Raw genomic sequence first — 12,068 nt, 5'->3', positions numbered from 1 at the left:
GATTGTTCTATCCAGCACATATCTAGGAGGACACGCCCACTTGTGATGTCAGAAAAGGCAGATTCTCAAAACGGCTTATGCCTGGTATAATCCCTCAAGAAAAATCAACAATGGCTATTCAGCTTCGTGCCTTGTTGACGGGCTTTCGTCATCACTGGAAGGGTCGCCACCCCCTCACTCACACAAATGGGATCCCTGTGGATTTGTGCAGATCACGATGGCATGATCTTGTTTCTTTATTGTTCCCGGACGGGAAATTAGGGAAAATCAGACGGATGGATGATCCTTTAGCTCAAACACACGCCTCCCATTGGCTGTCCTGACGTACAACAAGCTCTCCATGAAGCCCACGTTTGAGGGTTAATGATACTCGTAACAGACACACGTCTCAGACAGACACACGACAGACACACGTCTCAAAGCTAAATGATCTCCTACAACACAGTCCACTAGAAACAGATAGTCTTGCGTTTCAGACTAGGGCTGGACGATATGTCCAAAAACGACATCACGTTATTGCATATCAGTCTAAATTATAATTGTTATGAATGATGGAGTGCATCCCAAGTGATACTGTTCCATTTGGTTATATGTTGGATTAAATAGGTGTTGGCCTTGTGCGTTTTCCATACAGTGTTATCCGTTACAGCTACTTTCCTTGGTGCGCGGGTGAGTCAGTGTGTTGGACTGACTCATTCAAATGAATACTAATCCCACTCCTCCATATGTTAGTGAGGTTAATTATATTCAATGTCCCTTTTACATCTGAAAATATCTTCATTGATACAAACTCCGTCGTGCAGTGTTTACATGCCGTTGCGTCTTTTCTTAAAGGGACACAACGTATTTTCGCCGGCTCCGCTTACTCAAAATAACCTAACCCTAACATAATCGACGTAATGATTTTCACCTATAGAAGTATATTTTTCATAAATGCAGTTTTTAATGAATAGCATTTGCCGGTTGGTAGTTTACCCAGGATGCATTGTGAGCGGCTTGATGGAATGACTTGCTTCCTAGTTCAGTGGTTATCAAACTTTCCCTACTAGTGAACCCCCTCTAAGAATTGTTTTCAGCTGAGTACCCCCTTCAATGGAACAAGATATTATTGGGAGAAAAATGTATACACTTAACGTAAATAATGTGAGCGAGTTCTATTAGGCAGTGTAGACATGAACATTAAAAGGGTGCAAATACTCACAATTTAGTGAGTAACATGGGCCTGGGCTTCATGCAACTGGTGGCTAATTCCCCCACACAAAAGAAGCCAGGTGAGGGTCAGAGCATGTTGAGGTGAATCCCATTCTGATATATATCTGAAACTGGTGGCATTTTGGTGTTTCTGGATGCGCTTTCTTTTTCACGGATTCCCCTTTCTCCTTCTTTCAAAAACAGATTTACGTTACACAAAGGGGCTGAACAATATGGGGGTTAGACCAATATTGCGATAGCAATTTTTTCTTTTAAAGTTCCTTATGTTCTGTATTATAACATACATATAAACTGCTCTTTCCTTTAGGCCAGGCATGACGAGATGAATTGATGCATGAATTGATATAACATCTTTATTTAATTATTAGATTGTAAAAAGATGAATCTATTCGAATCTTGCAGATCTCCAGTCAGTAACAGTAACAAAACAAAACAAGCAACTATTATATATCACAGCCTCGCCATCCGTTCTATGACATCGCGCTATAGGTTTGAATTTGCAGAATCATTCAGCCCTTGTTTGTATGGATGTCTGCTGAGTGGGTACGTGTGCACTCACCTGTCTGTCCCCTGTGTTCCCCCAGCTCGCTGTCCTGGACTTGGCAGCGGCAGAAGGTCAGGGTGGCGGCACTGGCAGTAAGTAATCGTGTCCCTCCGGTCCTCATTCCCCAGATATCATGTCTGAAGTGTCCTACTGAATGCCTGGAGCTCAAGCCAAATGTTGGCCCAAACATCTTTTGCAGATGTCAACTTTTTTTGTGCGATTTAAAATCAATAAATAATAATGATTTGAAATGATTTGATCATGATAACCCTTTGAGATGTAACATCTAGTTTCCGAGGTCCTGTACAAATACCTCCAAAAACATTATTCGCATACAAAGAAGATAAACGGAACAAGATGGAAGCAAACGGCCAGACAACAAAAGCACAAAACAAAGCACAAAAGACACAAAGGGCATACAATTACAACATAATACATAACAGGGAATAATTATCGTTACTGTAATGTCAGTGTAATTTAGGTGCTTCAGTAAAGGGATAAGAATGAGTAATAAGATGCAGTTGAAAAGTTTTTAAAGTCTACATGTACAGAAAATGAGTTGACAATAATATGAACAAACTAAAATTTACAATTTAGCTTTAAAGGTGTTGAACCAGACTCTTTCACCCCCCAGGGCGGTACATTCCTCCACATTTAAGGAACAACGAAATTCCCCAAAATGGTGAGTCTTAAACAAGCTCGTATACAGGGCCCGGACCAAACCATCTATCTATATCACTTCTAAAGGCCGTGTGTTCACACCAAAAGCCAAGCGAAATTCAAGGGGTGTTACTCGCGGGAGTTTGTACTCACAAATGGCAAACATTTACTCTACATTTGGCGCCGCCAGCACAAGCCGAGCTGACCATGCTTGCGACTGTAGACACTACCGTTTGGGGTCATTTAGGCTGAATCCGAATACTTAGTACATACTATTTCTGTTCAGTGTCTACTACTTGACGGTACTACACTTGACAGTGTAGTACGGTCTACAGCTATGCGTAGAACGCCTCCGAACATCGCCGAAACTCCACCGGATGTTTGGAGATGACGTATCTCCCCTCAGATGCCGGCAAAATTACCTTGATAAGTTACCTGTTTTCCGTCTTGTCATCGTTGCTATTAAATAAAAAATGTCTCTTTTTACTTAATTACTTACTTTACTATTTTACTCTTTTTAATGTCTTTTTTTCGCCGCTTTCTACGACGTCTTTCTGGTGGTGTCGGGTCAGCCATCTCCTTCGTTTGTTACCAGACTCCGGTTGCATTGTGGGATAGCGTAGTGAACTCTGTGGTTTACTTTGGCCGTAGTACGCATTCGGAAACGTCTTCCGTACTACACAATGCGTACTGAGCATTCGGACGCGCTATATTTTTGGCGTACTACAAAATGCATACTATATAAGTATGAGTATTCGGATTCAGCCTTAGAAAGGTCCTTATTTTAGAAAGAAAAGCACAGTTTGTTTAATGAAGATAAGTGAATGAAGTAAAGTAAATTAAGTAAATGAATCAGAAATACAGTCTAAACATTGTTATGGGGTCAATGACTATTCTAGTTGTAAACGGCTTATTTTTAATGAAATATCTACATAGGTGTACAGAGGCCCATTTCCAGCCACCATCACACCTGTGTTCTAATGGTACATTGTTTAATCGTGTTAAATGGCTAATTGATTGATAGAAAACCCTTTTGCAATTATATGAGCACAGCTGAAAACGTATAAAAAGTTTAATCACGATTCTTATAGTCAATATTGAAATCACGATGATTTTTGCGATTGAAAACATGATGCGTTTTTAACAGATCTTTGAAATTTCCACTTAAAATAATAACCACAATGTTCAAATTGAAAATAATAAACAAATATGTCTCCAGCTGTTTCAACTCGATTCGATTAGTTTTGATATCGTTTGAGCCAAAAATCACTCTAGAATTTCGATAGATTGCACAGCCCTAGCGTTGCGCCAAAAACTCGCTTCGCTTTTGGTGTGAACCCCCCCCTTTCAGTGGAATCTACTCCCCATAGAGCCCCAATGGTAACTCGCCTGCCATAATTTTTCTTTTTTTTTTTTAAAAGATTTGTGCACAATGGCTTATGAGCTATCTGCAAACATACTCAAATCAACATAGTCTTCTCTACTGCCTCGTAATCCACCTCTGGTTCAGCTGTCGCATTAACTGCATCTCTGTGCATGACCAAGTGCATAATATGCTTCCTTAATCGTTTCCGGTGGGTCAAAATGACTTCCCCTTACACTACATTGCTTAGAAGTTGAAATCTCCGCTTTCAAACGCCTTTAGGGGTTTCTGTCTGCCATCGGGTGTGATGTTGATTACAAGCCTTTTTCAAACTGTCCCCATTAGTCTACCGATTTGGGACAGTCCACTAGGTAGAGCTATCCTACCAGTTGGTGCAGTCCAATTGGTAGACTGGACGGCTGGTCGATCTATCTGACCAGTTGGTACAGTCCACTGGGTAGGCTGGTCGGCCTGTCCTACCAGTTGGTACAGTCCACTGGGTAGGCTGGTCGGCCTGTCCTACCAGTTGGTACAGTCCACTGGGTAGGCTGGTCGGCCTGTCCTACCAGTTGGTACAGTCCACTGGGTAGGCTGGTCGGTCTGTCCGACCAGTTGGTACAGTCCACTGGGTAGGCTGGTCTAGCTACCCTTCAAGTTACTAAAGTCCTAAAGGTAGGTTCATCTAGCTATCCTACCAATCTGTACAGTCCACTGGGAAGGCTGGTCTTTCTGTCCAACCAGTTGGTACAGTCTACTGTAGGCTGGTCTGTCTATAAAACCAGTTGGGACACTCCACTGGCTAGGCTGGTCGGTTGTTTTATCCTACCAATTGGAACGATCCACAGCTTATACTGGTCTTCCCATCATGCATCTAGGTGGACACACTTACGTGTGGTGTCGCAATAATGATGGATGCAACCAGTGGTACATGGCCCCCTTTTTTAAAAGAAAAATATGATTTATTTCCTTTTAAACCAAATGCTGCAAGACTAACGATTTCTTTGGTATCCATAAGTTTAGAGCCTCGTAAATGTTCAATAAGTAGAAGTCATCCTTAAGTCGGGCTAGTTCAAAGTTTGGAAAACCTGGGGCTGTTTGTACCGTCGATCTTATAAGTCTAGTCAATCAAACCATATGATAATTAAATTAAAGGAACTAAGGAGCCTTCAATATTTTTTATGTGTATTTAATTTACACATACAATTAATTACACATGCGATATTAATCAATATCAGTAAAACATATATATTCTCTCTCCCTCTCTCTCTCTCTTCCCCCCCTCGCTTACACACTGCAGGCTTAAATCGTTAATGATTCCATATCAGGCGAATTAACTCGACCCCCCCCCCCCCCCCCCCCTCTCCCTCCTGCAGCTGGGAGCCTATGGAGTAGTGCTCTTTTACAACCTGCAATGGGATCACTTCTTTTAATTCCAATACTATCACACAAGTCGGGTTCAGCAAAAAAACGACAAATGCCTAAAATCAATGGAGTGACCAAGGTGCGCTTGATTTGTATTTCCTTGGTGGCGCCCCCCCCCCACTGCAGCTATCCTTGCTTCCTGTTTTGGCTGATGGCCTGTTTTGACGGACTAACCCACTTTTGTGTCGTCGTGTTGATTTCTGTTGTCTACGTCTACTCACCAATGTTTGTCTTCAGCAGGAAATGCGTTCTCTGCCGGACGACAGCCCGGCTTCGCCATGACTCCCGGGCCCAACTGTAAGTATTGGTCACTCCCCCCCAGGACCAGAACACTGATATTTTGAATTTAGGAACACGTGATGCTACTGTGTATTCCTGATTGCCAAACGATGAAACTAGCTCCTGTGTCATTTTGGGCACATTGGGCCAGATTTCCCCTCCCAATCTGGCAACCCGTGTGCAGCACACTGCAGCCAGGGTTGTCAGAATCTGGCAACCCTGATCCCAATCCCGGGGGCTGTGATCTGTTGGATGCGACGCCCATGTTCCTCCTGTTGGGGGTTTTATTGAATATTTTAGCCGGCTGATATCACAAAAACTAGAGATGGAATTATAGTCCATCTACTACGTCTGAACCTGCGATATAATATAATCTACTTTTTATTCTATAATTTAGACATTTAAACACTAAAGGCATAGTTATGGTTCCACATCGACGCAACGCAAGGGGTTTACACTTGACCCCTTGCCTCCTTGCGGACCCTCCCTGCGTCCACCGCAAGAGCGGGACGTGCACCTCCCAAAAATGGTAACCGTGCGTTAGGGCTGTAGGGAGGTATGGACTAAAATGAATATCGCGGTATGATTTGAGGCATAGACGGTAACGGTATTATATCACGGTATGTTAATTTTATCTTCTAATTTTGATTTCAATGCTTCTGAAGGGGTCAATTGCTGGTTAGGCAGCAAAACTGCAAGAAAAAAAAAAGCTAAATCTTTTCTCAAGTTACTTCCATCTCTGAAAACCACTGATGTTTAATAGCATGGATTTCTTTCTCCACATGCTTGCTTATAGTTTTGGTATCTCAATTTGGCTGAAGTGTGCGAGCAGGTAACGCGTACCTGGGATTGAGTGTTTTGACCATCTCTTTAAAGCCCATTCTATGAACATTTTGAAAGGGAACCATTTCCTTACACAGCTAAACAGTGACGACGTTTGTTATCTCGTTCCATGCTGGCTTTTTTTGGAAGGAAGGACTGGCTTTGGAAAATGCATGCGGAAGCGACGTCTCTGGACGAAATGCAGAGACGGCTTCACGCTGCCAGCGTCCGTCTCGTACGGTGTTGAATGAGAGCTCGTGAAGGGACAGCATACTGCCTGAGAAGGCAGTATGCTGTCAAATCTGTCCCTTGGAAAAGTAACGTTGTGCCGAATTGAAAAGGGAACTACGTTTCGTTACATTTTCAGTAGTTGTGTGTAACTTGACCTTTTACATGAAAAAGTAGTTACTGTAGCAACGCGTTACTTACTTTGTAACGTGTTTCACACAACAATTGTCTTACGGTTTCTGTACCGTTTACACCGTTTACCCCTACCTTGCGTCGAGGCGCAGCAAGGGCTGTGATTGGTCCGCTCACTAAACCCCAACGCAGTACCAAAACAGGTTCACCACTGTGTCGCAGCGTCTGCGTGGTCCTTCACGTCCAATCCCAACTAAGCCTTTACGGCAGCCTTCTCTGCGTCGCCGGTCACGACTGCGTGTGTGTTGGCCCCGCAGACGGCGTGGGCGGCTGGGACGGCGGCCGCAACACCTTTGTGAACGGCTACCACGACAACCGGCTGAACGGCGCCAACACCTTCAACCGCGGGCCGCCGCGAATGGAGCGGGGGCGGGGCCTCAGCGGAGGCGGAGGGGGATACCGCGGCAACAGGGGCGGCGGCACCTTCAACCCCATCAGCCCCATCAACCCCATGCAGCCCATGGCGTTTGGCGGCTACGAGAATAAAGGTGAGCCTCGACAGTAACTAACTATCTGAAACTAACTAGACTGTAACTGGACTAACTAAACTAATTAACTGGACTGTAACTTACTAGACTGTAACCAACTAGATTGTAACTGGAACTAACTAACTAACTAGACTGTAACTGTAACTAACTGGTACTAACTGGACTAACTAAGTTACTGGACTGTAACTAACTGGACTAACTCACTCTAATACGTTCAACAATTAGGAATGAAACCCTAGACATTAAATCATAATAATATGACTAATAAATAAGCAGCTTTTTGAAATGAACACCTTCAACAAGAATATATTTTTTAAGTTATCTTCTTATATATTCTTTGACGTCGTAGTTAAGATGGCAGGCGTGTGTTGCTTAGGCGACCGCCTTATATTTAGAGTGCTGTGGTTCACCCTGATTTGCCCCCTCAATGCCCTCTGTAATGTAAACCTCCGTGCTGACCTACCTACATGTGTCTTTCTGAACGGAGGCGTCGGCCAAGCGACTAAAGGCTTTGTCACCATGCCGACAGACGCCGGCTGGAACACTGTAAAGGAGGCGTACGGCGGCGGCGGCGGCGGAGGCTTCGGTAACAACCGCGGCAAGTCGGCCTTCTTCAACGACCGCGGAAACGCAAACAGAGGACGGTAAGCAAGAGCAGGCTGTAGGAGGGGTGGTGTAGTATTACCGTGTGACCTCCAGAGTTAACACCTGACCCCTGGAGTCACCGTGTGACCTCCAGAGTTAACACCTGACCCCTGGAGTTACCGTGTGACCCCTGGAGTTACCGTGTGACCTCTGGAGTAACAGTGTGACCTCTGGAGTTACCGTGTGACCTCTGGAGTTACCGTGTGACCTCCAGAGTTACCTGGTATGTTTTCCATCTCTGTGAAAGTAGTACTGGTCTGAAGTCAGCTGTGTATCTCGCAGAAAGCCTTGTCTCTTTATTCTTATGGATGTAAAGAATCAATAATCAAATGTTCCAATAGATTTAAAGATTCGTAAACGCCAACGGGGCCTTGAGTTAGCGCGGAATAATTTACGGCGCTAACTAAATAAAATAGTTGAATAAAATATCGGATAATGCTTATTTGACCTTGCCCTACCGTGCCCTTTTGGTAATGCAGGCTGTTTCACATTATTTTAATTTAGAGTGGAGTAACTCTACTGCTGGTGTTACACCATGTAAACCAAACCGTTGGATAAATCCATCCATTTTCACAGCTTTGTGGAAACGATCCCTGCATGAACGCAGTTCTCTGAAATGTAGAAATGCAGTAGCTCAGGAAGTAGAGCGGCTTGGTTTGTAACCGCAAGGTTGCTAGTTCGATCCCCGGCTCCTCCTAGCTGAGTGTTGAGGTGTCCCTGAGCGAGACGCCTCACACTAACGGGCTCTCAACGAGCTGGCTGTCGCCTTGCATGGCTGACACCGCCGTCGGTGTTTGAATGTGTGTGTGAATTGGTGAACGTGGGGCAATAATGTAAAGCGCTTTGGGTGGCCTCTGGTTACAAAAAAGCGCTATATAAATGCAGTCCATTTAGCATTTGTTTAATGAATCCTGGTCCGGTTTCATCAAGGAAACCCCTTTTCATTGTGTGTTTGTGTTTCGCCAGTTTCGACCGCGGTGGCTTCGGCGGAGGCGGCGGTGGTGGTGGTGGGGGCGGCGGTGGAGGTGGAGGCGGAGGCAACAGTCGCTGGGTTGAGGAGAGCAGAGACGACGAAGACTGGTCCAAACAAACCCCGCAAAACGAACGCCTCGAAAGGTATGTGATGTGTGTTGTGACGTGGTGTGTCTTTGTTGTGGTCTGTGTTGTAGTGTGTCTGTGATGGTGTGTCTGTGATGTGTCTTTCTGTTTATGACATGGTGCTTCTGGGTTGTGGTGCTTCGTGGTGACTCAGTCTTGGTGTGCGTAAGCGGTGTGTGTGTGTGTGTGTGTGTGTGTGTGTGTGTGTCTGGGATGTGGTGTGTCTGTGATGTGGTGCGTCTGTGATGTGGTGCGTCTGTGATGTGTTCTGTTTTTGTCAGTCCCTCCAGAAAAACGAGATTATGCGATCGCATAATTCAACGCATAATCAGCCTAAATCCACATATTCATGCGGGGGCCGCATTTTTTCAAATATGCCGCACTTTCACCGCATAAATTGCCAATTTCCGCGAAAAAAGCAGCCATTTCCCCCTGTTGCCATGGGAACGTTATGAAGTGACGTAATTACGCGACGTGAACGTCATCGCAAACCCCGTGACGAAGGCAAGATGAAGCGGTCTCATTTGCCAACAAAGATAAGTGCAAAAGACCGTGCGAAGCAGTTTCCCGGATTGTTAAACGACAGTGGGGGCAAATTATTTTGCACTCCGTGCAACTGCGTGTTGGACCACAGGCGGAAGTTGACGCTGGAAAACTACTTTGCCGCAGCCAAACATGCAAGGATGGTTAAAGAGATGGACGTTGAGGGAGAGGGGATGGGGGATGAGGATGAGGAATGATTGGCTAGTGTTGGAGGCTGCAGTTAGTTTTCATTTTCACAGTGGACTGTTGTAGTTTCATTCAATGAGTTGATTCAACTTTACAGTTGTAAGATTGCACTTTTTTGCTACTCTTTTGAAAAGCTTCCTCTGTAAAACCGGAACATTTATTTATTTACATTTTATTTATTCATTTTTACAGAAGTTTTGGCAGATTCTTTTTGTAAAGCTACAGAAGTTGTACTCAATGTTTTGTAAGTTTGAGCCATGTTTTAAGGTCAGAAATAAAACAAGACTAGAACTTAAATATTCCAATTTACAATTAGGGCATTTAGCAGATGCTTTTATCCAAAGCGACTTACATCGTTTAATACACACATTGACACACAGACGGCAGAGTCAACCATGCAAGGCGACAGCCAGCTCGTCAGGTCAAATTGTAAATTGTAAATATTCAGAGCACTTTCTGTGATGTATGCTTGTTTTTTTTGTTTTTCTGTGATGTATACTTGTTTTTATGCTTGTTTTTCATAGAAAGTAATAAGAAATTACTCTTTACATTAAGGTAATAGCCTAGTGAGAACAGGGTGTTGGGGGAATCACTTTTTCCCCCTCTTTTTCGCACGTTCCCGCATTTTTTGCAAGTTCCCGCATTTTTTCCGCGAGTTCCCACAATTTCATCGCATAAAATTGCATAAATATGCCGCATATTTCATCGCATTTTTTAAGAAAACGTGCCGCATAATCAAGGATTTTTGGCCGCATAAATCACAAAAAAATGCCACATTTTTCTGGAGGGGCTGTTTTGTGTTCTGTTTTTGTGTTAAATATGTTCTGTCTGTGATGTGTTCTGTTTTTGTGTCTGTTTAGTTTTTGTGTCTGAAATGTTCTGTTATTCTGTCTGTGATGTTGTCTTTGTGTCCATGTTGTGGTGTGTCTATGTTGTGGTGTTCTGTGTTGTGGTGTGTCTGTGATGTGGTGTCTTTGTTTCCGTGTTGTGGTGTGTCCGTGATGTTGTGTCTTTGTGTCCATGTTGTGGTGTGTCTGTGAAGTGGTGTCTTTGTGTCCGTGTTCTGGTGTGTCTGTGATGTTGTGTCTTTGTGTCCATGTTGTGGTGTGTCTGTGATGTGGTGTGTACGTGTTGTGGTGCGTCTGTAACATGGTGTCTGTGTCCATGTTGTGCTGTGTGTCTCTGTGTCCATGTTGTGCTGTGTGTCTGTAACATGGTGTCTGTGTCCATGTTGTGCTGTGTGTCTAACATGGTGTCTGTGTTGTTACGTCGGCAGGCAAGCATACTTGTGTTATAGAAGGTTCCAGAGACCCAGCGAAAAGTTGAGCATGCGCGATCCAACCGGCTGAAGTACAGGCACCGTGTGACCCGTCTCTCTCTTCCCCCCCCTCCCCATCCCAGTGAGCTGTTTTCCAGCAGCAACACCGGGATCAACTTTGAGAAGTATGACGACATTCCTGTGGAGGCCACCGGCCAGAACTGCCCGCATCACATCGAGAGTGTGAGTCCATGTCTGTCTGTCTGTCTGTACTAGCTTCCGCAAGAGACTCAAGACTCCCTGTACCCCCCCCACCGCCCTTTCTCCTCCCTTACACTCCTAAAAACAACCCCCTCATACGCGCTTAATGTATGTTTGTACATCCTGGCATTTAATGTACGCGTTTATTGTACGTTTGTGCGTCCTGGAACTTAATATACACACTTATTGTATGTTGTACGTCCTGGCACTTAAAAGTCTACTGAGCATCATGCTGCGTCTTCCCCTAGCTAGGGATGTCCCGATCCGATCCCCGGCATCGGTATCGTTTCCGATATTGGCCCATTACGCTGGATCGGCGATCGGAGGGGAGAAATAAATATGGTCCGATCCGCGCAGCGTTTCACATGATGACAACAATAGTCGCCAATTAGGAGCATGAGAGCTAGAGCAAGAGAGCTACCTGTAGTCATGTCAGCAGTTTGGCAGTAATTCAACCGTGAAGAAGAAACAGCCTGGCTGTTGCACGGCTCACCACAGCTGTTGTTGATAGAGTTGCTAACAGTGGTTGATCTCAGCTGTTGTGATCGCCAAGCACAAGCTTGGCGATCACAAAAGAGAATCATTTCGGACTTCGCGGACGACTAATCTATTAAAATGATTAATCGATTGAAAATATGATTTATATATCAGGCATTAGGGTGTGGGGAAGCCCGTTTATATGGCTAGAGGCTTAATGCTTCTTGCATATCCAATGTACTTACGGTAGAAGCTAAAGACTAACGTAAACAATCTTTTTCACAATCATGATATCTATTCAAACTATATGCCAGAAAGTATACTATACTCCAAAAAGTCCAACCGTACAAGCCGTATGATTTTGTGAGCTTATCTCGATTAACTAGATGT

General features: G+C 44.3%; 1 protein-coding gene across 12 annotated transcripts in view; it reads left to right on the top strand.

Moving 5' to 3' along the window:
• ddx3xb (DEAD-box helicase 3 X-linked b) overlaps positions 1-12,068 on the top strand; it is a 30,803-nt gene that overhangs the window by 2,054 nt on the left and 16,681 nt on the right. For 4 of the 12 annotated variants that reach the window (XM_060055451.1, XM_060055460.1, XM_060055458.1 and 1 more), the window contains exons 2-8: positions 1,797-1,848; positions 2,391-2,438; positions 5,439-5,498; positions 6,980-7,210; positions 7,698-7,854; positions 8,822-8,971; positions 11,084-11,183. In XM_060055451.1, coding sequence (XP_059911434.1) covers positions 1,797-1,848; positions 2,391-2,438; positions 5,439-5,498; positions 6,980-7,210; positions 7,698-7,854; positions 8,822-8,971; positions 11,084-11,183 — 798 coding nt within the window. The remainder of the gene's footprint in view (positions 1-1,796; positions 1,849-2,390; positions 2,439-5,438; positions 5,499-6,979; positions 7,211-7,697; positions 7,855-8,821; positions 8,972-11,083; positions 11,184-12,068) is intronic. The other 8 variants (XM_060055461.1, XM_060055455.1, XM_060055463.1 and 5 more) reach the window with 5 other exon arrangements.

The sequence above is a fragment of the Gadus macrocephalus genome, chromosome 7 (assembly GCF_031168955.1).
Source record: "Gadus macrocephalus chromosome 7, ASM3116895v1".
NCBI lineage: Eukaryota > Metazoa > Chordata > Actinopteri > Gadiformes > Gadidae > Gadus > Gadus macrocephalus.
Note: the sequence above shows the minus strand (reverse complement) of the source record. Positions and strands in the feature narration are given on the sequence as shown.